Source organism: Aspergillus welwitschiae (genome assembly GCF_003344945.1).
Source record: "Aspergillus welwitschiae strain CBS 139.54b unplaced genomic scaffold BDQ94scaffold_73, whole genome shotgun sequence".
NCBI lineage: Eukaryota > Fungi > Ascomycota > Eurotiomycetes > Eurotiales > Aspergillaceae > Aspergillus > Aspergillus welwitschiae.
The window spans coordinates 1-23360 of NW_020798767.1; the positions used below are offsets into that span (position 1 = coordinate 1).

The following is a 23360-nucleotide window of genomic DNA, read 5'->3' on the forward strand; positions in this document are numbered from 1 at the left end:
AAAAAAAAAAAAAAAAAAAAAAAAAAAAAAAAAAGAGGGGGGGGGAGGAAGAAAAAGGAAACATGATGCGTGTTGGTCAGACCAACATTGGTCTTTTGGTCTTGTTTAGCCATTCATCTGTCTCTGTGTTCTAGCTAAGTTGACTGAACCTATAGCTAGTAAAGCGGTTATTGACAGCAGAATGAATTAATAAATCAAGAGTGACAGACGAGCCACCATTATGAGAAGGAAATAAGTCATAGGAACTTAGTGATATCGACAAAGACGCGGAAATTTAATTTGGGGAGAAGTATTAGAACAAGGTCAACGGGTCTCTCACACGATATCGATTATCCGCTCGTCATATAGTTTGAGTCCTAAGGACCTGAAGCCTGCATGCACCGCTATGTTATTATCGATTGTGGGTTCTAGTTCGGGAGGTAATTCGACATCCCATAAACGATCTCTGGCTCTGGCATTGTCTTCGAACTCTTGTATGTCCCAGTGACAGGATAAATCTAATGATGGTCTTAAGTCCGTTATGTTTTGATGTAGATCCGTCCCAACGGCCTTGTTGAAGTTCTCGTAGTTACCAACCCACTTCTGAGGCAGGTGGCTACCAGGGAATGATTCCCAGCAGGAGCCGAGCACAGTCTGAGTATATTCAGATATCTTCAGTAACTGTTCCGTTGTTGCTGCCCATTGTTGAATTTGGAGAAGAGATTTCATCATAATCTTTAGGATTGGAGTTGGAGTGCATTGTGGTTTCTGGGTCGCTTGCTCCGGGTCCAGGCGCTTTAAAAACGACCAGACAAATCGACTCAGATCCCATGTATATGTTGAAGGATATTCCACCCCGGAATATTTCAACGCGAGGACCTCATAACACCTGTCTATTTTGATTTGGCCTTGCCCTTGTATTTCGGCAGCATCCAAGTTATTGAGCAATTGAAGAAGCAGCCATGTTGCTTGTTGGTCACGGAACATCCAACCAAGTTCACTGTTAAATTTTTCCCATGTGCGCCATAACTGCCTGTCGAGCTCTGGTAATCCCGTGAATAAGCATAAAGAGAAGCTGAAGACCTTGTCTCTGGCACTGGAGAAGGGCACAGGAATTGTATCATCTAAGGCGACAGATTGCCGTCTAGTTTGCTCTATAACCAGATGAACCTCACGAATCAAGCTCTTCTCTTCAGAGGATAGTCTTAAGATGCTGATCTGTTGAGTCACCCTACTACTGGCCCAAGGGAGCAGCCAATTGGAGGGAGGTCGTCCGAGCGAAAGGGCGCAGGCCGATACGAGGAGATAAGAGCCAGGAGCAGAGCCTTCTCTGAGAATGACAGGGCTTTTGCACCCACCCAGAAGAAACAAGCTATCGGGCCCTTCTTCATAACCTCGATTCCGTTTGATGCTGCCCTGTAACCCGCAGATCTTGATAGAGCAAGTGCGCAGGATTGGCGTGGCCACGCTCAGATGACTTTCACATTTGAAGGCAAGATAATCATGAAATAGCACATGACGTGCGCCTGGGAGTTTGTTACGTTTCCGATTGAGGTCTTGATCGCTTGCAGAAAGGATTTGACTGAACGTGGATAATGCTTGGGACCAGTCTGGGACCCAGCAGGGGACGTCGAATGTTTTCACAGTTAAACCAGCGAATTCGAGAACATCCATCGAACTGCAAACTGCGATAAGGTACGCAGCTAGACCGGTGTATATCCTTTCAACGGAAACAGTGTAGTCGGGGTCAAGTTCACTCTGGGATATCAAGCTAAGCACCGCGAACACCTTGTCCCGCGGATCGGAACATTTGTAAGATGATGTCTGGGATAGTATGGGTAAGAGATCACGATCAGTAAGCCCGTACCACTTTTCTCCCTTGAACAACCAGTCAGGTATAGGAACATCTTCATGGGCCAGCGCAAAAGGCGCCTTAGGCCATGGAGCTGACTGTGCACCGCAAACTAACTCAAGGTTCCGAGCTAATAATACTTCAACAAGAAACCATAATCGGGTGAACAATGGTCTTTCTAGAAGGATTTTCAAAGCTCTTCGATTAACTTCGTTGATATGCTCATGGCCAGTTCTCATTTCTTGGACAGTTATAGCCATGCTCTTGAGAAATTCCAAAGCTTCTCTACCGTCGGAAGTTTCTTCTCCCAAGTAGGCGACAACTTTAGATGCCTTCAGGCAAAGTTCTCTTCTCAAGGAGGTTTGCTGACTTTTTTCTTTGAGGTTTGCCTGATCAATGCATAATAAGTCCACCCATAAGAGTCGGTCAAAATCCTGGTTCCGACAAAAGCGAAGCGCCTGTTGACAGTTGTATGACACGTAAACAATGTCCCAGTACTTGCCTACAAAGACAATATGGGAACTGTCAGAGCCTTCGCTTTCATTCGCAGAGGTATATGACAAGATTTCAAATGACTGAGCCGGTTGATTGTAAATGTGCACCACTTCCAGGTCAACATGAAGCAGGCCATCGATACGACCAGCGTCTAATCTGACAAGCCGTATGTGATCTTCGGAGGGCAGTGTTGGGAATAAGCTCTCTTGAGAGTCTGTTCGAAATTCGCTTTCTCCATGTTGTGTGCTTCTCTTTGATATAGTTTGGCTACCTGAAATGAGGCATGATGGCCAGGGAGAACTATTAGAGGATTTGTTTAGCGGCACCGATGAATCTGTGACTATTGTTTCTTGCTCGACGATTGCAATGGCAAAGCAGTAATTGCAGCATGGAATACCACTTGCCACACTGACAGCTGGCCGTCTGCAGCTCGGATCATGCCAGCGAATCATTGTGTGTTATCTTTGATGGAGAAGGTTGGCAAAGTTAGTAGAAAGGCTGAGGATGACGGTATGGTAGAAGAAGGTTATTGCCTGGAGGAGAACACACGAAACGGGCGGCTAGAGGATACGAGTGAATCACGGGAAATCAGGCTTCTAGTTACATAAGCTGAACTGAAAAGCAAGAAGTCTTGCATTAATGCTAGAAGCTGATGATGTTCCTTACCCGATCCAGTCGAAAAGTCGACGCCCCATTTGTAAGATGAAAGAGCGAGCTAGCCTACCTGGTCTTCGTGGGATTCTCTCAGTCTTGCGAAGGCAAGATTTGGAGTATCGCCAATACATCAAAATCTCTATCACATTTTTCAGGCTTCATTCCTAGCTGAGAGCGATATCCTTGTTATTTTGGGGTTCCATACCACCCTTTACAAGCCTTCATCAACGATAGTTGGAGAAATACCCGACCGAAAGCGCTCAATATGCCTTACAAAAATCCACGACTGCTCGAGAAATACTGTGTTCACTTAGTGATTGCCCTTTCGAGGCTGCATACACACTGAGCCGCTCTATTTGTGAATTTATTTTGGCCGTCCTCGACTGGGTGATTGGGACAGACAAATGCGCACTCTGACCGTTCGATTAAAATATAGGCTCAATATCCCCACTGACGTGCGTGAAGGCTGTGTCTCGCAGCATATGCACGTGCTCGGCGCCATATAGCACCAGTAGCTGCACGGATGCGTGAGTGACTCATTTGCATAGAGATGAATCCTACGGCTAATCATGCTAGTGACCTTACCCAGGATGGGTGCCTAGGTAAGCATCGCTGTCCCGAATAAATCCAGAATCGGGCTTTGGATTAAGGAACAATTGCAGTTTCTAGAGTCGAGATCCTGCAATTCCTTCTTCCCGAGCTAGGAGACCTGGAACTTCGTCTCGGACCCTCAAATTAAAATGCTACAACAGTCTCTTCCTTGTCTCGTTATCCGGGCTGCTCCGAATCTTCACATCCTCCGGCTTGGTCTGTGGGATCAATTCTATAATTTAAGCTCGAATCAGTTTACTAGCCTGGCCCAACAAGTCCGTTTCGCCTGCTTCTCGGAGCTCCATCTTCGCTGGGTCGAGCCCAGTCAGCCCAGCTTCCAACTCTTTTTGCGCACGGCTGCCCCTACCCTGCAGGTTCTGACCCTGATCGCAGTCAGCTTTGATGACCCCATCCCCGTAGGGATGGATCCTTCACCAGAGCTACGCGAGGCCATGTCCACTCTCTGGCGCCGCTTCTTGAATACTTTGCGCGACACCATTCCCACTATTGGCTTCTTCCGTATGCGGTGGGTTGCATATCGCCAGCGTAGGTTTTCCATAATGGGTCCTTTGGAAAGCGCGATAGGTTTGCGCGATTTGTACTCCCACGACTGCTATGTCTACAAGATCAATACGAGTGTAAGCTTCACCGAATGGATCGATCAATTAGAATTGCGCCCAGGATATCCCTTGGACCGCCTTCTACCAAGACATCGCAGTATGTTGACCGTATATGCCACATTGCGGCTGTTGACGATTACTAACTTTACTAACTCTGATGACATATGTGATAGTGTTTTTGAACCACAAAATTACCTCCCCGCTGCCAGAGGGAGGGTTGCTAACGGTGCCTAGGATGGCAAATTTCAGGGACGATATCTTACTAGATTTCGTAGACGTAGTACCTAGGAATTCGTTTTCCAGGATATAACGAAGGAAATAATCTGCCCACAATCGCCTATACTGATGCTAGGTCCGTCGTCTCTACGGCAGATTGTGACATTTGATTGGATTGGCCTTTGTACAACAACGATGATAGTCCCAGAGTCATAGTCTGAACCAGGAAATACACCCCACCGGACAGTGTTATCCAATCATTCTTTCCAATATTTGCTCTCGTTTCCAGGTCATAGGCCAGCCATCTCCAATACAATTCGTCACTGATTGAAAGAGAGGGAATGATGTATGGAGGAAATACTATATATCAAAGATGACATGTATCTTATAGTATGTATCACTCACATTTTATGTAAATTCTCGCTCGCAATAGGTGGGTGGTGGAATTTCTATATTGTGAATGTGGTGCGATTTGCCGTTCATACATCATCTTGTGTGTGTATGTTCTCAAAACGGGCCGTAGTGACGATTAGCCTTGGCTTGAATGGGATTGACATTGAGAAGAGAGCCAGAGGGACTGTTATTTATGATTATCATATGATAACAAAGGTAATAAATCCACTTGGTTGTATCCAACTCCGTAGGCTATGCGGGGCATCTACCTTTGTCTCGTTGGGGCGAGGGTCCTTTGGCGCATCCTTAGTAGCCGTTGAAGGATTTTCTTATCCCAGTTCACAACTCTAGCCTGCCACTCCATGCTCCCAAAATCCCGCCAGAATAAGATCCTCACAAAGGAACGACGAGTACAGCAAAGCCAGAAGCTGCAAAACGAAACTTTGAACGCCTGTCTAACCAAGAACAGAAATTGATATGTCGGGCTCAGCGGCCCAGGAAGTTGAGATGCCGCGAGGTAATAAATATATCCGGCTGATCCGAACGCAACGAGCAGTGCCGATATACGGGAGGCAATTTGTCTCGTCGGGTCCGGTTGTGAACCAGTCAGCAATTGATTTGAAGCCATAGAAAAAGTATGAATGCCAAATGCTACCCCAAAAGCCTGAATCTTTCTGTTAATATTGTCCGCCTTATAATATAAAATATATTGGTTCGGGGTAGTCAGTGAGGAGAATCTATGTAGCTACTGCGTCCAGCGAGCCCCAGGGTCTAGGATGAGCCCATGAAGGCATAAAGCTTAAGAAAGCGTGATGTATTGAACGTTACGAACAACGTAGATTTAGTGTTGAGTCGATCGATGTCAACAATAATAGTAAAAATGAGATACCAGGAAGCAGCGACAGACCATCTGGGGCGCCGCTCGGTGGCCAAGAACATTCTTCTTCTGTAATATTTTTAAGCAGAATATAACCCAGACATGACTAGTAATAAGTACATACGACCACAGGGTGTGGAAAACAGGGCTTCCCGTCCGCTCAGCCGTACTTAAGCCACACGCCGGGAGGTTAGTAGTTGGGTGGGTGACCACCAGCGAATCCCTTCTGTTGTATGTTTTTCTTTTCTCTTTTATTTTTATCATTCTGGTGGTCAATAAATCAATTAATAGACCTGTGTTAGTTGTTATGGAGCATTTCAGGGTTATATCTACGAGCATTTCCGCTACTCCGAACGCTGGCCTTCTGTTTTACAGTGTCTCTCGTCCTCATTTTCTCTACACAGCATCACAACCAATAAAACACTACTAGAATAATTGTTGTTGAAACATATACTAAAAGACTCAAGTATTCTCCCTCCCAGACTTATGGATAATAATCTATATTCAACTATAGCCCAACGTTTCCGATATATAAAGCGATAGTCGTGTTATGTTGGTCCTCTACCGGCGTCTATCGTTTCACCACATTTATCATTAGTTAAAATGATCATAAGCAGAAAGCTTTATACACTTACAGATGCTCTATTTCTCAGTTCGGCTTGTAGTTCACTGAGTCTCGCCCCCTTCCTGGAAATTTCTTGCCTGGTAATATTGATCTCATGAGTGATTGAGGATGTCTTGTTGCTACGTTCTGATCCACATTAATATTTCCCTTCTTCGTGTTTCGACACAAGCAATGGGCATTATTTACAGCTTCTTCGGAACTCAGAAGGGAGGGAACTCTTCATCGTATGAATATTCTAATAAGACTGGCACCTTCATTGGCTTTTCTGCGGGCCATTCGTAAGAGAGTAGGAGGTATATGTGGATAATGGGTAGCAGAATACGGGGAGCACTTTAAATGACTTGGATTTGTCAAATTGATGGAATTCTACAATGTGGTGATGAAAGGTGAGAAGACAAAGGTGACCTGCTCAATTCAGCTAGCTCGTCAAACCACATTAACGCTCAAGAAACAGGGCAGAAATGGATTCAAGTATATGTATATGGTCTAGATCTTAAGACGATGGTTGGTTGGTAGGTAGATAAGATGTAAGGTCCCGTAGGCAGAAGAGGTGGCTCAACATCAACCTACTGAGCATTCTCGAACTTCAATCCCGCCTCCTGGCGCACAGCGCCATACATACCCGCAACATCTCCCCTCTCACCCATATGCTCCTTCACCTTCGCCATGTAGTCATCGGCCAACTCAACTCCCTTCATCCTGGCGCCCACCTTACCCGCCAAATCCATCGCATGACGAGCATCCTTCCGAGCCAGATCAACCGCAAACAACGGCTCCTTCCGCTCATGATAATCACCGGACCTCATCCTAGCCGAGTAAGCCACATAGGGGCCGGGGAACACAGCCTCAAAGAACTGATGCAGAGCATCCGTGCCCAGTCCACACTTATCCGCAACCACCAATCCCTCCGCAATACTCTCGACCATACCCAACACAAAGGTGTTACCAAGAATCTTCAACTGCGATGCCTTAGCCGGAGGCTGATCACTGAAATCCACAACCGCCTTGGCAATAACCCCAGTCGTGTAGGGCTTGACCTGCTCGACGGCTACGCGGGGACCCGCCAGGACGGGGATAACTTGGCCGGCGGCGGCCATGGGAGGGGCACCGAAGACGGGACTGGCGACGAAGCGAGCACCCTTGGCTTGAAGCTTCTCGGAGATGGAGGTTGTAGTGTCAGGGTGGACGGTGGAGCAGTCGACGAAGAGCTTGTCGGTGAGAGGGGAGCCGCTGGCGATGCTGGCGTCGATGATGGATTGGATGGCGGCGTCGTCGCCGACACAGGTGAAGATGATATCGGACTTGGTGACGGCTTCGGAGACGGTGTTGGCGATGGTGGTGTTGGGAGTCGCGGCTTGGAATTCTTGGGCGCGGGTGATGTTGCGGTTGTAGATGATTAGGGGGGTGGCGAGGGAGCCTTTGGCAGCGAGGTTTTTGGCTATGCCCTGTTTTTGAGGTTAGAGGTTGTGGACTGTTGGTAAGTTTTTGGGGACGGGGAGAGCGTACGCGGCCCATGTTACCAAGGCCCAGCCAGGCGAGTTGAGGAGCCATTGTGTGCGATGTGAGAAGGTATTGAGAGTGGAGAGAAGTAGTCAAGGTAGAGACGTTGGGGTGAGATCTCAAGTGGAGGATAGAAGAAAAGTGCTAGCTTGAATGATGGATTTGAGGATGCCATGTCTGTCTGTACTTATATACCTTTTTCCCCGGGTATTCTGTCCATGGAATCGAGCAGAGCCAAGCTGATGAACAAACGGGGCAGTCTACAAAATCATCCGAAAAGGGTTTAGATTCCGCCCACGCTTGTTCTGAGCGGAGGCTAAGCTGAATTCGGACAGTAGTTTTGCACGCAGCATCTTCCAGAAGGTGATCTTGATGATTAATTCAGCTTAATAATGTAGCTGTTGTCCCTGGCGATTGTCTTTGGGTGTTTATGTGAGTCGTGTTGTACATTTGGTGGCAGATGTGGAGTATACGCGATCTTTGACCATGTTACGCGGTTATATTTGTTTCGGTCAGTCAGTAATTGTCAGTTGTTATATGTATTAATCTACCAACAATGTCTCTGTAGAATAAGATGTTGTTTTATAGTATGATTATGATTAAGTACAACTGTTACTCATCCCTTGATGGCATGAAGCTCATCAGATATGTGTTTATGAGGCCACCACGCAGGGACAACCGTGCCACGACAGACCCTGATCTACGGTCTAACTTTTATCGTACTGGTGCGAACCCCCCAGCCAATGCCATGGCATTCCCAAACAAGGCTTAGTGTCCGCTAGGAAAATTAAGGTTAGTGCAACGGATGGAGACTAAGCCAGAAGCGGACAGATGGTCCGCAACCCCCGGTCTTGCCACATTGCTTGCTTTGTGAATTCGACTACAACAGCGAGGATAGCTGACGGACAAAAAGTATAACAGAATCTTGGAGAACATTGATGGATTGCTTAGAAATACTGCCAGATCTACTGAAAAGCCGATTTATAGATAAGGGATTTTGGTAAACGGTGGATCCGGTTCTTGCCTTTAGATGGAGTGAAAGGGTGGTATTTATTGGTGAGGTTAAGCCTATCACTTCTTGTTGAATCTGCTTACCAAAAGACTGCGTTGAGAATAGCCGTAACTAAGATCGAGTTTCGTTGATATCTCTAGGCAGTGTATTTGTTGACAATCTCTGTGGACTGTTGGCTTACGAATCAGGGTTCTGGAGACTATTACTGTAGGGGCAATGATCGGGCATTTCCTGGCAGCGATGGACCTTGTCTCAATATATCTATCCTTTGCGCTACTGTGAATCTAACTTGATCTCAAGAGTTCAACGTTACATTATGCCATCACAGGAGGGGGTAGTTGCGGCATTTTTGGTGACAAACAAAGAACAAAGAGGGGAAGTAAGACATTTAGCAGGGATTCAAGCTTGACCAGAAGGGCTACCTCTGAAAGAGCCTGTAGTCGTGGACATATGAGCCCCGCTTTCCAGTCTCACAGGGGTCGATATTAGGCCAGAGTCTATTTCATGCTGGAAACCTGCCAGTCATCAATAATATCAAAATATCTTATAGAAGGCCCCCCTTCCTTGTCCCATCCAAAAGATTTATCTCAAAAACCATTCTCTTTTCTTGCTTTGACTTCCTTTCGAATAAACGCTCAAATCTAGCTCAGGCTTCAACGAGTAGAAAAATGAAGTACATCTCAAACTGGCATCCTGTTCACAGGGTGCCCATCGTTGATGGAAAATTCCAAAATCCCACTACCGGTATCATTGAAGAAATTACCGACAAGAACTTTGTGATCTGTGGTCCTCCATTCATCAAAGCTACATGGATGAATCTGAAACCTGGCTCCGGATTTCGCATTACATGCACCGACTTCCCACCCCCGATCGAAGATGTTTTCGTGGCTATTGCGGAGCATGTAAAGGCAAAGGCATACGAAATCGAAAACATCAGTGCAACCAAGTATGAGATGACAGTGGTCTGTTCGAGCGATCTGACTGAGGAGATGATGCATGAGGTGGTGATGCGGATGAAACGGGAATTGTGGAAGGATGTGTACATTCCCCCGGAGGAGATTGCGGCTTTCGAGGCGTTTGTGGAGGAGGAACGGAAGAAGGAGAACCCTCGGTTCTGATTCTTTGTGAAACAAATCTCAGACTAGTAGCACTAGTTTGTATAGTAGGTAGCTCCACTATGCTTGACTAGGCCTATGGGATGGTTCTTTCTGACATGGATTAACAGCTGACGTCAAACATATCCATTCAAATAGCATTAAAATGACAGCAATCTATCATCAAGCTTCCTCCAACAGTAACTAGATATGAAACCATACCCTTTCTAGGAAAGAGCAAAACGATGGTCTATGCATAATTGTCCGAGGTACAGAATCCTAGCGAACCCAGCACACGCACTAAAATCTCACGCCGCTTGTCTCCAGCCTTACAGCCTAAGCATTCTCCCAAGGAATCCTTTTTCTTGTTCCCTGAGCCCTGGCCTCCGGTTGAATCTACTGACCCCGATAATATACGGGATTATTACTATCACTTTTGTTTCACCTAGAACACCTGCGCTCTCCCATCCTGGGGAGCATACAGTCCAGAATGTTTTTTTCTATTCTCCTGAAATGTCTGTCTGAGCTCTCACGTGTTTCTGTTAAGGATATCTTTGGGTTAATTAGTCTCACGTTGTAAGTCTAAGACTCTCACCTTTAGTCTTAGCGGGCGGGCATAGAGCTACTTCTTAAGCTGTAACTTGGCGGTACCCATGTCTAGTCGTTAGGACCAACATATTACCCTGTGTCAAATTAGAGAGCGGAACGTCATGAAATAGTGAACAGACAGAACCATGAAATGGTATCGATAAGGTTGCGTCGGACTCGGATAGCCGGCCGGATCCACCGATTAGCACCGTGGGGTATATGATGTAATATTTCTCCAAACATGATATAAAAACGACTTTCAACCCATGATTGTAATCATCCTAATAACTTTTCCTTCTTTCAATCTGTACAGTCAAAACTATTCCACTGAAACCACGTCGCACATCGTGAACACTCATCCTCACCCTACCCCCAACAACAATCTCATCTTTCCTACTCAACAATCAACCCACACAAACATACACCCAACCACCAACCTTGACAAACAACCAAAATGTCCACTATCCACTGGCCCCACCGCTTCCTCCCCGGCACAACCGAAAACTTCGTCTCCAACGAAATCTACGTCCCCCAGTTAACCGCCTCCCGGGTATGGCCGAACCTCATCACCCCATCGCGATGGACATCCTACTACAGCAACGTGGACGAAGTAACACCTCCTCCAACCAGCGACGCAACGTTCCAAAACCCCGGTGACAAGTTCAGCTTCGCGACGTTCGGATTCCCGCCCCTGCAAGCAGAGATCTGCGAATGCGTAGCGCCCACAGCAAACTCACCCGGCCGGTTGGCGTGGCGCGCATGGCAGGAAGGGGACGAGGAGACGGCCCTGGAGGTGTATCATGCGTGGATAGTGGAGGATATGAAGTGGGGAGTGGTGAGGATTTTGACGCAGGAGGTGCAGGCGGGAAAGCCGGCTGCTGGGTTGGCGGAGAAGAAGCCGAATCCGATGCTTTTGGGACATCAGGAGTGGGTGGATGGGTTGGCGAGGTTTAGTTTGGAGAATTGATTAATTCATTAGTAGGGGATTTATCCCTGTACATTGTGCGCAGGTTCAATGGGGATGGTTTCGTGTTTCCTTACATTCTTTGGTAAAGGCTGCGGCTACGGTTGGATGGTAATGAAGCTTATGGGATGGTTGAAAGAGACCCTGGCATGTTCCTTTATCCCTTGCAGATAGTATGTAGACTGGCGTAGAGCCTCATTGGCGGAATGTGGATGCATGCCGATCGCCAGGCAGCCGCGCAGGCAGAAGTGCTGCCAAGCTGCCAGCTGGGGGAGTATAAAATCATTGAGGATATGGTCTGGGCTTGAGGCAGCCAACATCCGTCTCTCAGACTTTGATAAACTATCTGTCAAGCATCGTGCATCTCCACAATGGCCCCAGCAGTCTCCGCCCTCTCGCAAACCCTGCAGTCCCTGACTCAGAGCAAAATTCGCGAGCTCGAGAAACGACGCAAGAGCTATGAGGCTCGCAAGCTTGCCATCCTAGAGGCGGCCCAGTCCACTCAGGACCCTCGTCGGCGACTCAAATACCTGCTCAATGGAGCAAAAGTGCTCTATCCATCAGCGTCTACTGATCCCACTATGGCCAACATTGAGCGGTGGATCCATCAATCAAGCTACGACTCGTCAATCCCGCCACAAAAGCTGCATGAATTCGAGACTGAGCTTCTCAGGAAACTCAACATCCAGAGCCGAAAGCTAGACCTCGCTGATCTGTACTCGCGGCTGCTGACGGAGTGGGTAGACCCTCCTGTCGCGTCCCGGGATGAGAGCGAGATGGTGGTCGACGACGACTACATGGTCGTGGATGAGCGACAAAAGCAGCGTTTGCAGCAACTGTGCGATCAATTCGACGCGTCCGTGTTCGAGCCGTTGGAGACAGACGAAGGGCGGATCCGGGCCTTCCTTGATGACTTATTTCCGGACGAGGAGAGTATGGAAGCCTTGGGCAATCTTCGCAAGCAGCTCAGGGACTCTACAATGTCATTGTGGAAAGTAAAAGAGCCCTTCACCTCGCAATCTGTGGAGTATTGTGTGCGTGGACTCTTGAATGAAGAGCTTCTCAGTGAGGAGAAGCGGGAGATTATGAATTCGTTTCTGAAGACACCGGTCGCTTTAACTGAGATTGCCGATGTGCTGAATATGCGATACAGTGATATCGAAAACTGGGCCTGGCATGCTGGGGAGAATGGAATCCCTGTTGTTCCGAGGCAGCAGGCAAATGGAAAGTATCGCATTTGGATGGACGAGGATCTCCTGCAGTTAATTTTCCTGCAGTATATCGGGACGCGACATTGTAATATTTTGAAGCTGCTATTATTGAAATTTGTCCAACAGGACTCGGTGTGGAACTGGAAACCCGAGCGACAGATGACGACACGCGATCGCCTTCGACGGAAATTCTACATGAGTGGTGACAGTACATATTCAACTGCCGAGGAGTTGCGATTCACGGAGTACCTGGAGACATACTTCTTGTCGCAGCTTCCAAAAACAGAGAAAACATTGAGTGAGAAGGGCAATTCGTATGATGATGACAATGAGAATGCTGGAACAAGCTCAACGAGGCACGAAGGGAAAAATTTCCGACAGCAGCTGCTAAGGAAAATTGCCACGGAGGCGCTTGTCCGGCGACACCTGCACGGCGCAGCAGTGGTGATTCAGTCCGACATGAAATGGTACGCCACCTGTCTGCCTCACAGTACAATCGTCATTATCATGAAGTATATTGGCTTCCCGCAAAACTGGATCGACTTCTATCGCCGTTACCTGGAAGCACCCCTGAACATGGACAGCTCCTATGAAGGACGTGGACCAGTTGGACCCCGCATCAGGAAGCGGGGGATCCCATTCTCGCATGCCGCTGAGAAACTGCTTGGAGAAATGATCCTCTTTTTCATGGATTTAGCAGTAAATCGTGAAACAGGTTTGCTCTTATACCGCCTGCATGATGACTTATGGCTGTGCGGCGAGCCAGCCAAGTGTGTGCGAGCTTGGGAAGTGATGGGTGAATTCGCCAAGGTCACAGGGCTGGAATTTAATTACAGCAAAACTGGATCAGCTTATCTGGCTGAGTCCAAAAGTCCCAGAATCGCTGCCCAGCTGCCGAAGGGCTCAGTGACATTTGGGTTTCTGAAACTGGATGCAGACACCGAGGAGTGGGTGATTGATGAGACCCTTGTCGATGCGCACGTTCGACAACTCAAACATCAACTGGATCGCTGTGATAGTGTAATATCTTGGGTCCGCACATGGAACAGTTGCATCGGAAGATTCTTTAAGAATACTTTCGGTCAGCCTGCCTACTGCTTTGGGGAGCCACATGTCCGTGCCATTTTGACCACGTACAAGAAGATTCAAGATACGATATTGGATAGCTCGATATCAGGGAGCACAAGTATTCCAGAACACCTGCGAGCAATGATCACGAGGCGGTTTGGCGAGACTGAGATTCCTGATGCTTTCTTTTTTTTCCCTGAAGAGCTAGGTGGACTTGGTTTACGCAATCCCTTCACGTCCGTGCTCCTCGTTGAGGGTATCATGAATGACCCACCACTAGCGAGGATAAAGCAATTCCTAGACGAAGAGAAGAATTTGTATGCCCAGCGAAAAAAGGAGTTCGAAGACTTGAGCGTTCAACGCCGGCGAAAGATGCTAGCAATCTGTGTTTCTAATGCAGATCTCGAAGGAGACTTGGTCACCGAGCGGGAAGTCCATACGTTCATGTCATTCGAGGAATTTTCTCGATTCCGCGAAGCCCAAAGCAGCGATCTCAGACGGATGTATATCGATTTGATGTGCGTTCCGACAATGCAGCCAATTGATGAAACACGAGAGCTTAGGAGAGCTCTCCAGGAAACACTCACACATGAGCAAGTCGGCAAGCTGGACAGTGAAGAGTTGTGGCATTTGCAATTGTATGCGGGAGAGGTGCTAGAAAGACTAGGAGGGATCAGGCTGGTGGATCAGAAGTTCCTGCCTGTCGGAGTGTTGGGGATGGTGAAGGAAACTCGAGTCAAGTGGCAAATGGTGCTCTGAGTTGTCCCTATTAATATTGTATGTTGAGATATCCAGTGTTCCCAGGCATCACCTGATCTTTAGCCATCTCTACCTACGTAGTCTCTGACCACCACCAACCATCATCTTGGGACCCAGATAGACCATACACATACAATCGAACCCACCCCTGTCCTTTGTCTTAAGAATCTAAATTTGCCATGTTTGATCAGCTTCCGGCACTGGAGTGGCGGATAATGCAGACTGTCGCGCTTACACCGAAGTACTCAGTTACCTAATCGGATGTGGAAGAGTGCCCTCGGCCCACTTATTACAGGATAAAAAAAGCGAATGAGGGTGGACTTGCAGACAAGATCCAGAATTTTCCCTAGATTGACTTCACATGACATGTGATCTGCGCGTTTCTCATATTTTTCGCAAGGATTAGCTGTCTCCAAGCCACCTTGAATGAGCAGTATTCTATTCAATTGCAACCATGGCATTTAGTGCACCAATATATGCATCGAGGTACGCCATATTCCTGCGAACTCGACCAGTTGAACCTATCATCATCGAGAACACCACAGAAACAGAATGGTGTTCTAAGAGTAAGTTAAACAGGTAGTGATTAGTGACCCGTCGCGCACTAAATCAGCCGCGGCTGACTAGCGGCAATAGCTGCATACCGAGAGGTTATTGCGATTTGCGAAGCGTGCGCCGTCCCCACATTTATAGACAATAGTCTGGAGCTGAGACTGAACATATTACTTTTTCTGCAGAGCTTACTTATCTTTCAGGTAAGTCGCTTGCAATTGGCAATGGCATATGGCCATAATCGTGTCGATCAAGCGCCTCAGCTGAATCGAACATTGCTTAAGGCCGGACACCCATCCTGGATAGTGTTAGTGAGTTGAATTTTCTTGTATTTAGACAAGCAGGTTAGTCGAAAAGTGACAGACTTAATCAATGCCAGTCAGTCAAACTATGAGCATTTCTCTGAAATAAGCGGTGTACCACGATATGCTCAACCCAATATGATAGTCTGCGAGGTGAGGTATAATCATCCATATAGCATGGACAAAGGCAGCTTATTGTCACAAGGTAAGCCAATCCTTGGTGTTTATGATAGTTATGTTATAGATTAGGGGACGATACAAGAAGATGTCGATGACCTCATGACTTCAAGAGTGTTCGACCTCAACTTCCGCGGGGCCCGTACGTCATAAGGCCATTAGAAAGAATATTTTCAGCTCACTGTGACTAGGCAAGATCAATAATGTTTATAGTAATTGAGCGCGAAGGTGGGGATCGACCATGTGAACCTCTCGGTGTGTCAATCAACCGCTAGCCGCGGAATACTTATAGCACTAAAGTAGCCACTGCTCGCCCAGAATTTTGCATTCGCAGCGGGCCCGTGGTTTTCTTTTCCCCATAGCGAGTCGGCTGTAACCATGAAGGGGTATTTTTCTCGGGGTTTGGCCATCTCAATGGTGGCGTCCGCAGCATATGCACAGGCTACAAGGGCTGTAGCTTCATTAAGTGCAGCAGCGGCAACTGTGACAACGAGCCCTTCTGCTGCGCCGCCATTGTTTCCCTGGGAAAAAGTACAGCTGACTGAGAATGCACTGGCTAGAGTTGATACCGCCCTGAATAACCAGTCCTTGTCGAGTATATTTGCTTTCGGGGCAGGTGACTCGGCTAACAACAGCGGGACACCCCAGCATAGTTGCAAGGTCATGCCAGGAGATGCGACATGGCCAACTGAGTCGACTTGGAATATTTTTGACCAGTTGCTCGGTGGGGGCTTGCTTAAGCCTGCGCCTTTGGCAGCCTCCTGCTATCCAGACTGGCCTGAATATAACACCGAGCAATGCTCCGAGATAACATCGAATTGGCTTGACGACTCTCTGCAGTGAGTATATCAGTGCCGCACTTTCATATCAAGGTAACTTTAAGCTGAGAAGCGTTAAGCTACGATGATCCTAGCTCCATCATGGCACCCTTGGATGAGGGTCGCTCGTGCATGCCCATAGGGTACAACTACACCAGCACATGTACGCAAGGCGGTTACCCTACGTACGTCGTCAACGTATCCACTGTTGCTCAGATTCAGTTGTCCGTGAACTTTGCCCGAAACCAGAACCTTCGCCTAATAGTTAAGAACACCGGCCATGACTTCAACGGCAAGCCCTCTGGAAAAGGAGGTCTGTCGATTTGGACGCACCGGCTCAAGGACAAGGTTTTCTACCCCTCGTTCACAGCTGACGGTGGTTATGTTGGACCTGCTATTAAGCTTGGCGCTGGAGTGCAAGTTTCGGAGGCGTATGATTTTGGGAAAGAGTTGAATGTGACCGTCATCGGAGGCGGATGCCTCTCTGTTGGAGTTTCCGGTGGCTTCACCCTTGGTGGAGGCCACTCGCCATTGAGCAGCATGTATGGCATGGCAGCAGATCAGGTTTTGGCTCTGGAAGGTTGGTTTCCCCTTTGGTTCACCTTTCATTATCCGTGACCTCTCACTCATCAATCTCTAGTTGTCTTGGCGGACGGTCGCTTTATCACTGCAACTTCCAAGCAAAACTCAGACGTCTTCTGGATGCTTCTCGGTGGTGGAGGCAGCACAATTGGAGTGGTAACATCCATGACTGTTAAGGCGTATCCCCAGTTGCCCACAACACTCGTAACTTTCAACTGGACTTTGAACGACACTCCAAATGCTGAAGCGTTTTGGGCGGCTTTTCAGTCCTATCTAGACAACTTCGAGGACTTTGTCAACGCTGGAACATATGGGTACTATTTTCTGGGATCCTCGGGAGCTGAGAAGGGGGAAGCTTCTTCCGGCGAAACTGACTACAACTTCCGCATGGTCTCCTTTGTTGCTCCCAACATGACCATTCCTGAGACGCAGAACCTTCTCAAACCTTGGTTCAATACCCTCAATAGCCTTAATGTCAGCTTCACCCCCATTTACAGCCATGCGGATAACTTTTATGAAGTTTGGGAGGAAGACAACTTTCCTTTGGAAACCGGGGGATTGGACATATACAAGTTGGCGTCACGTCTTCTGCCTCGGAATGTCTTCGAGAACCAAGACCTCCGTAACCGGAACTTTCTTGCTCAAAAGGACGCCGTTGACAAGGTATGCTGGCTGATATGATCGTGATTGTAATGGTTACTAACCATCTTAGGGTTTATTCATCATGGGGTTCCACATCAGCGGCAAAGGAAGCGCTGTCGAGCCACCGACGAACATTGCAGTTTTGCCGGCATGGCGTGACGCTCTTTCTCACGTCATTGTCGCAACCGAATGGGACTTCACCTCGAGCTGGGAGACGGTCTATAATTCTTCCCTTTTTGTGACGGATTGGATGGATGCTCTGCGGGAAATTTCTCCTGACTCTGGCGCGTATATGAACGAGGGTGATTTGTTGGAGCCTAACTTCCAGCAGGCGTTCTATGGTGCCAACTACCCACGTCTGTATGAGTTGAAGCAGAAGTACGACCCGACCGGTTTGTTCTTTGCTCTTACGGCGGTGGGGTCGGAGGACTGGGAAGTTCAAGTCACGGATCCTTTGCCGTATTCGTGGAACAATAATGGGCGGTTGTGTCCGAGATCTTCCTGAAGGGGGTTGAGGTCAGTGCACGGAGTATACGTAAAGAGAACACTTAGAGTCATCAAGATATCAAGGGCCATCGTAGCTGTTCTTGGTGCAATGACAGGGGTATAGCATGTTTGATTTTATGGTCAGTCAGAAGCAGGCAGATAATTAGAAGCAATAATCAGATGATTGACTCCCCATGATCCATATGATTCCAAGGCAAGGATGGAACGTCAGATAAGGTGAAGATTCTCGGGAGGACAAAGGTGACACCAACACCGCTGGGGACGACCTCGAGGCTGCAGACCGAGAACGTGACTTTCTCAATGCAGCTAGCTCCGTCAACAACGACGAACATAGCCAACTATCAGCTTCAGCTATTACAAGATGGGAAGCACCTCCCTTGATTCTTCGAGTGCATGGACAGCTGTACTTTGTCCCTGTTCCTCAATCGGAACCACGAGAACAAATGCCTTTTCTGACCCAACAATCAATCACGCATGTGTTGCAATAGCACCTGAAAGACCTGGAGAGCAATCCCCGACAACCTTCTGCGCTAGGCGAGTAGCATCTCAGTTAGTACGAGTGCATCTCATAAAATGACTCACTCCAGGCAACTAAAGAATAGATCTACAACCGCGACAGTCGCGAAAATCCACATCTCCCCGAAAGCCCAGCAAGCAGCCCAAACCGGGAAAACCTACGCGCCGAATGCGACTCGACTGAGCCCGCAGGCCAAACTGTCCAGCCATTTGTCAACAATTTGTTCTGCATCTGCCCCGTGTGTCAGCAACAGCCTCGGCGAAAATGATCATCCAACAGCAAAAGTGAACTGAAACGAAGGCGGCTAAATGAGTCGGACTGCAGTCACCAGATAAATCCTCGCGCACATACAATTACATCATCAGTCATATGAGCAACGAACGACGAAAAAGGCAAAAGGACATGATGCATGAAATGGATGGGGGGGCCAAGCAGCTAGTCTCCCAAACCAGTTACTGGTCGCGGTACTTTCTAGCAGGGAGGCATGGTACTTTTGCTTGAGGGCTACATACAGGGGGGAAGGGATCGGCGTGGACCCATCTCTTGTACGGAGGGTTCGGAACTCTCCGCGGCGAACGGCACTGCAATGGTACTTTTGGCTGCATCAGATCGGAGACACCCGGTGGAGCCACCAGTGCTTCGATTTTTACTAGTATATGGATGTGGCAGGACTCGTAATTGGGGTCTGTCTAGAAAGTGAGTCTGGCCCCAACGGAAATGAGCTCGGCGTTGGTGGGACAGTTTATTGATTTGTTTCTGTTTATATACCGGGGAGTAACTTATCTTAGCGGTCGGGATGGTTTCAATGCGATAGATCTAGTGGTGTGGCGTGCTGACGTTGGTATGTCCCGTCAGCGATAGGAACTAGTATCACTTCGAACTTCGTGGCGGTGCTGTTGTTGCTCCTCCCCGGGTGAGAGAGGTAAGAACGTCATCCTACATATCAACCTGATCCTTTGATTACCGAACACCAGCTGAGCTCTTCGTATGATTAGGCAGCGAAGGGTACACCGGCAGCTGTGACGTCAGGGGTTAATCTAACTTATGGCGCATGGACATTGTCACCCCACGCTATAAATTTAGCACATCACCGGGCAATTTGTCCATCATTGGGGCAGCTGAAGAACAGATACTTTGTAGTGATTCAGAGAGAAGAGAGTTGGTAAGTGGCTTATGTGACGATTATCTGTGTCGAGTAAAGAACAGACTAATCACTTGTTGAAATATCAAGACTTGTTAAATGGTATAGAATGAAGAACGCTGAATCCGCTTCACAAGGGAAATGCAATCAAAAATGAGGCCAGTAAACGAAGACCGCAGAAATTTAAGTCAAATAAAAGGAAGATCATCCCAAGCGAAAAAGCAAGCAGATGCCGAACAAAAAGTCAGAATCAACAGAGTTCCGATAAACACCCGATATCGCCAATTTCTCCGGATGCTCATCATTTATCGCTAGCTTGAAGGGGATTGCTTTGACCGGTTGGTTATGCGTTTCTTCTCTTGTTCTAGATATTCGACGGCGTTAAAAAGATGTGCAAGACAAAGAAATAATGGACAATACATACCTAGGGCTTCGTTGATCTGGCGCACAGTATCATCATGGATTTTGGCCCATTGTGCTTGATAAGTAGCCAGGTCCGGTAAATCGGAGTGAGCGCCATTAGCGGCATGGCCACTTGAGCCAGTGTTTCTGCTGGTAGCACTTCGGTCCATTGTGTGTTACTATGTAGTATGTTGTATGGTCGCCGGTTGATCACAAGTGAAAGAAGAGACGTTCGTAAGGCAGGAATAAGCTTCGAAGAGGAAGGAGGTGGGCTGAACGCAAGATAAGCTCCCACAGGAAAGTGATCATTTAGGTCTACCGGTTAGCAGGCTGGCGAGCATATTTATAGACAAGTAAGTGGCACCCCAACGTCAACTCCATTCATCATTCTGGGTCTATCGACCCGATAATTCACTCTCCCGTGCCATGTGGCCGCCCGTCGACGAAGAGTCCACACCCTTGTGTATCGGCCTTGTTCGACATTTCCCTTGCATTCCGTGGAATGGACAAGATTTGTTATTCAAAGAAATGAAGAGATGCCCCGCTGCTATTGGGGGGGAAAAAACTTCCCCGTCGTGGCAGAGTGGACAGGCGGTGGATATGCAGGTCAACTTCTGTGGAATACCACCGTCCGACAATAGTGCGCCAGGCCCCTTCCTCCCAAACTGAGCCCGTCGTGACCGACGAGTCCTTGGGACTTCAGCCTGGCCGGCTCCCGATTGGCCGGGGAAGTCGAGAGAGACCAACATCGGAATGAAGTCGAAGGGCGGGACGGAACACGTAGTTCGCAGGGTGAGGGTTTGTGTGACAGACTGTCGGGATCAACGGTTCTGGTCTGATTGGCCTCTTACTCTCCGATCCGTTCACGCGGATGGTCTTCCGGGCATACTAGTTTTGATCCCGGGTATTGGGCACCGATGAGCCGGTTAGGCTATAGTAGCAATGGATTTGATTGTGCGACAAGTGACGATGATGTTGGTAAGGGTGGGCCGACTGAGACGGGTCGCCGGGCGGAATCTGGAACTCAAAAAGAAAGAAAGGGAGGACAGGCGACAAAGAAGAAAAAGATGCAGAAAAAAGCAATGAGATGCAGATCGACACATCCATCCATGGAAGTTTCGCCCTTTCTTCTTCGAGGTGCTCCGTTTGCGGGCTCCACTGTGGATGTGGATGCGTTATTCGAGAAAGTCAGACATGTTTAATTCGGTGGGTATCGCGATTGATCGTGTTTCCGATCGGCTGGACCGCGGCGGATGGAGTCCGTCAGCCCGTCTATTGAACCACATCTGCGCAAAAATGGCTGGCAATTGCTTCAGGCGATCAATAGTCCAATCGGGGAAGGGATTCCGTTGTCCATCTTGCAGGACCCTGAGATCCACCACTGACCACAGCTTCATACGGTTGAATGCCGGAAAAAGCACCATTGGCAGATAAATTGTGGGACGGGAATCTTCTAGGCCTCCTTTTCACCGCCACTTCCGTCGCCTCATAATCAGTATTCCAGCCTCAAGGAAAATGATCCCAAGGCTCAAAGAATGGCTTGTGGAAGCCTGTGAGGGTTGAGTTCACCGCCAGAAGCGTCAGCACCAACAACAAAGGCGATAAATAATCTCCCATCTCTGCGACTGGCCATTGGATCTGAATGTTGTGGAACCCGGCTGGGTTCTTGATATTAACTGGCTAGTCGGATTTAGAGCTGGTGCGAAAGCATGGCAAACCAACAGGCATCATTCCAGGTACCAGCTGTCGTCGCATGCAAACCCATCATATGACAGGATACATCTCAGCCTCGTTTCACCCGACGACAGGTACAGAACGCGGGATCGAAACGCTAGACGTGGCCTGTCATGTCGGTTTGCCTAGTGACGAGTTCCCTATTTCGTTATAAGCTCTACTTCCCAGCCAGACGAGCAGATATGTTATGCTGCTGTGTCACGCCCAGTTGTTATAAGGCAGCGGGCCCCAGTTGCATGTTTTCCTTGGCTTGGGCTTCCCTTTGTCTCCATTCCTCGTCACCTACTAATAATAGGCAATCATGTCGTCGAACGCCCACGAATCTTGTGTTCCCCTTCTTTCCGATACTTTTTTCTTGCCGCCTCCCCCTTTGCTCCGGTTTTCTTGTGCGACATCAGGCATTCCGTCCATGGCTATACAGCCCATGGCCTTGTTGAGCTTGCAGTAGTTCCCCACATACCCCGTCTGGCCACCTTTTTTACAACTCTCCGAAGCCCACTGGTGGAGGAAATAGTCGTTGAGACATTCCAAATTGCTTTTTCCTGGCTCCTGATACAGTAAGTGACAGCTCAATCACCAGTGTAGATAAGTGTGATAGAGCACTTTTCGGGTTTAAGAGTAAATATATCACTTCAATAGAAGAAAGTGGACACTCAGAACGGTGGCTGCAGATAAATCTCGAGCAATTGTAGAAAAGGTGACCAGGCAGAGTAATAGCATCCAGCAGAACTGCTATCAAGTGAGGCATTCATTGTTTCTCTGATCGAGATAGACACATGGATAGGACACTTCGTTATACATTTTGTTGAGATATATTATTCACTCTGGCCACGTATCACCCGATCCTTGACCACTACTACGATGACAACTAACACCATCTTGAGATTCAGATATATCCTATACACACGATCGGACCAGTCTCTACCCTTTGACTTAGGATGTTTGGCTGCAGAAACATGAAGTAAACGAATTCTATATCAGCGATGTAACTTTGCATGACGTACTCCTTACAGGTGTTATAGTTGCCATAGCTCCATTCAGGCGAAACGCGTTAGGTACGTACAGCTCCCCTTGCTATCCCCTAGTAGCCCAAGAGCGACCGATGTGCGTCGGATTAATCTAACAAGCGTTTGATATGTTTTTGATAGGTTGATGAAAGTCTTTGTCATTCGCTCCACAGTACGTGGGCTACAGCGACTGATACATTCCAAAACACCATGATACGATACATCAGTGACTTGTTGGGCTGTTCGACAGACCGGATCCGTCTACAATGCTCAGGGATCATGGGAAGAGCCTTCGGTGGCGTAATGGACGTCACCAGGAAGGCCCTACTAGTTGTTCAAGAAGAGGTTGGGGGCCATCTTCTTGGCATTTTAGGGGCTACTGGTTTGAATCCCGTTATGTGCACCTATTCTACCCCCAGGAACCCCATGAAGAGAAGCTACGGGAGGTTTATTCCTCTAGAACCGAGAGCTCTACCATGGT

At 48.0% G+C, this 23360-nt stretch overlaps 10 protein-coding genes across 10 annotated transcripts; 7 read left to right on the forward strand and 3 right to left on the reverse strand.

Moving 5' to 3' along the window:
• Positions 1-315: 315 nt before the first annotated feature.
• BDQ94DRAFT_163982 (heterokaryon incompatibility protein-domain-containing protein) lies at positions 316-2778 on the reverse strand (the record flags this gene model as incomplete). The annotated part of the gene is made up of 1 exon (XM_026769866.1): positions 316-2778. The coding sequence occupies one exon, from the start codon at positions 2776-2778 to the stop codon at positions 316-318; it is 2463 nt and encodes an 820-aa protein (XP_026620031.1).
• A 942-nt stretch (positions 2779-3720) lies between these two features.
• Positions 3721-4425, forward strand: BDQ94DRAFT_163983 (uncharacterized protein; the record flags this gene model as incomplete). The annotated part of the gene is made up of 1 exon (XM_026769867.1): positions 3721-4425. One exon carries the CDS (start codon positions 3721-3723, stop codon positions 4423-4425), a length of 705 nt encoding a protein of 234 aa, XP_026620032.1.
• A 2200-nt stretch (positions 4426-6625) lies between these two features.
• BDQ94DRAFT_154653 (NAD(P)-dependent oxidoreductase) lies at positions 6626-7998 on the reverse strand. Its single transcript, XM_026768328.1, has 2 exons — positions 7809-7998; positions 6626-7747 (listed from the first exon to the last, which is right to left on the reverse strand). The coding sequence occupies exons 1-2, from the start codon at positions 7851-7853 to the stop codon at positions 6869-6871; spliced, it is 924 nt and encodes a 307-aa protein (XP_026620033.1). The 5' UTR covers positions 7854-7998; the 3' UTR covers positions 6626-6868.
• Positions 7999-9130: 1132 nt separating this feature from the next.
• Positions 9131-9932, forward strand: BDQ94DRAFT_163985 (uncharacterized protein; the record flags this gene model as incomplete). The annotated part of the gene is made up of 2 exons (XM_026769868.1): positions 9131-9193; positions 9255-9932. The coding sequence occupies 2 exons, from the start codon at positions 9131-9133 to the stop codon at positions 9930-9932; spliced, it is 741 nt and encodes a 246-aa protein (XP_026620034.1).
• Positions 9933-10778: 846 nt separating this feature from the next.
• On the forward strand, positions 10779-11781 carry BDQ94DRAFT_154655 (uncharacterized protein). Its single transcript, XM_026768329.1, has one exon. The coding sequence runs from the start codon at positions 10951-10953 to the stop codon at positions 11461-11463; it is 513 nt and encodes a 170-aa protein (XP_026620035.1). The 5' UTR covers positions 10779-10950; the 3' UTR covers positions 11464-11781.
• Positions 11782-11802: 21 nt separating this feature from the next.
• On the forward strand, positions 11803-14587 carry BDQ94DRAFT_185586 (uncharacterized protein). The gene has a single exon (XM_026774928.1). The coding sequence runs from the start codon at positions 11832-11834 to the stop codon at positions 14496-14498; it is 2667 nt and encodes an 888-aa protein (XP_026620036.1). The 5' UTR covers positions 11803-11831; the 3' UTR covers positions 14499-14587.
• A 1230-nt stretch (positions 14588-15817) lies between these two features.
• Positions 15818-18211, forward strand: BDQ94DRAFT_185590 (FAD-dependent oxidoreductase). Its single transcript, XM_026774929.1, has 4 exons — positions 15818-16368; positions 16428-16927; positions 16988-17592; positions 17642-18211. The coding sequence occupies exons 1-4, from the start codon at positions 15908-15910 to the stop codon at positions 18074-18076; spliced, it is 2001 nt and encodes a 666-aa protein (XP_026620037.1). The 5' UTR covers positions 15818-15907; the 3' UTR covers positions 18077-18211.
• A 157-nt stretch (positions 18212-18368) lies between these two features.
• Positions 18369-18879, forward strand: BDQ94DRAFT_154661 (uncharacterized protein). Its single transcript, XM_026768330.1, has one exon. The coding sequence runs from the start codon at positions 18440-18442 to the stop codon at positions 18653-18655; it is 216 nt and encodes a 71-aa protein (XP_026620038.1). The 5' UTR covers positions 18369-18439; the 3' UTR covers positions 18656-18879.
• A 1061-nt stretch (positions 18880-19940) lies between these two features.
• BDQ94DRAFT_163989 (uncharacterized protein) lies at positions 19941-20308 on the reverse strand (the record flags this gene model as incomplete). The annotated part of the gene is made up of 2 exons (XM_026769869.1): positions 19941-20065; positions 20161-20308. The coding sequence occupies 2 exons, from the start codon at positions 20306-20308 to the stop codon at positions 19941-19943; spliced, it is 273 nt and encodes a 90-aa protein (XP_026620039.1).
• An 845-nt stretch (positions 20309-21153) lies between these two features.
• On the forward strand, positions 21154-21603 carry BDQ94DRAFT_154666 (uncharacterized protein). Its single transcript, XM_026768331.1, has one exon. The coding sequence runs from the start codon at positions 21303-21305 to the stop codon at positions 21570-21572; it is 270 nt and encodes an 89-aa protein (XP_026620040.1). The 5' UTR covers positions 21154-21302; the 3' UTR covers positions 21573-21603.
• Positions 21604-23360: the final 1757 nt, after the last annotated feature.

Bases quoted from the DNA above. Each gene is read 5' to 3' on its own strand.
- BDQ94DRAFT_154666 (XM_026768331.1), top strand. From the start codon at position 21,303: ATGTGGATGCGTTATTCGAGAAAGTCAGACATGTTTAATTCGGTGGGT.
- BDQ94DRAFT_154653 (XM_026768328.1), bottom strand. From the start codon at position 7,853: ATGGCTCCTCAACTCGCCTGGCTGGGCCTTGGTAACATGGGCCGC. The intron at 7,748-7,808 runs GTACGCTCTCCC...CCTCAAAAACAG, and splicing joins GCCTTGGTAACATGGGCCGC to GGCATAGCCAAAAACCTCGC.
- BDQ94DRAFT_185586 (XM_026774928.1), top strand. From the start codon at position 11,832: ATGGCCCCAGCAGTCTCCGCCCTCTCGCAAACCCTGCAGTCCCTGACT.
- BDQ94DRAFT_154661 (XM_026768330.1), top strand. From the start codon at position 18,440: ATGGGAAGCACCTCCCTTGATTCTTCGAGTGCATGGACAGCTGTACTT.
- BDQ94DRAFT_154655 (XM_026768329.1), top strand. From the start codon at position 10,951: ATGTCCACTATCCACTGGCCCCACCGCTTCCTCCCCGGCACAACCGAA.
- BDQ94DRAFT_185590 (XM_026774929.1), top strand. From the start codon at position 15,908: ATGAAGGGGTATTTTTCTCGGGGTTTGGCCATCTCAATGGTGGCGTCC. The intron at 16,369-16,427 runs GTGAGTATATCA...AGAAGCGTTAAG, and splicing joins TGGCTTGACGACTCTCTGCA to CTACGATGATCCTAGCTCCA. The intron at 17,593-17,641 runs GTATGCTGGCTG...TAACCATCTTAG, and splicing joins AAAAGGACGCCGTTGACAAG to GGTTTATTCATCATGGGGTT.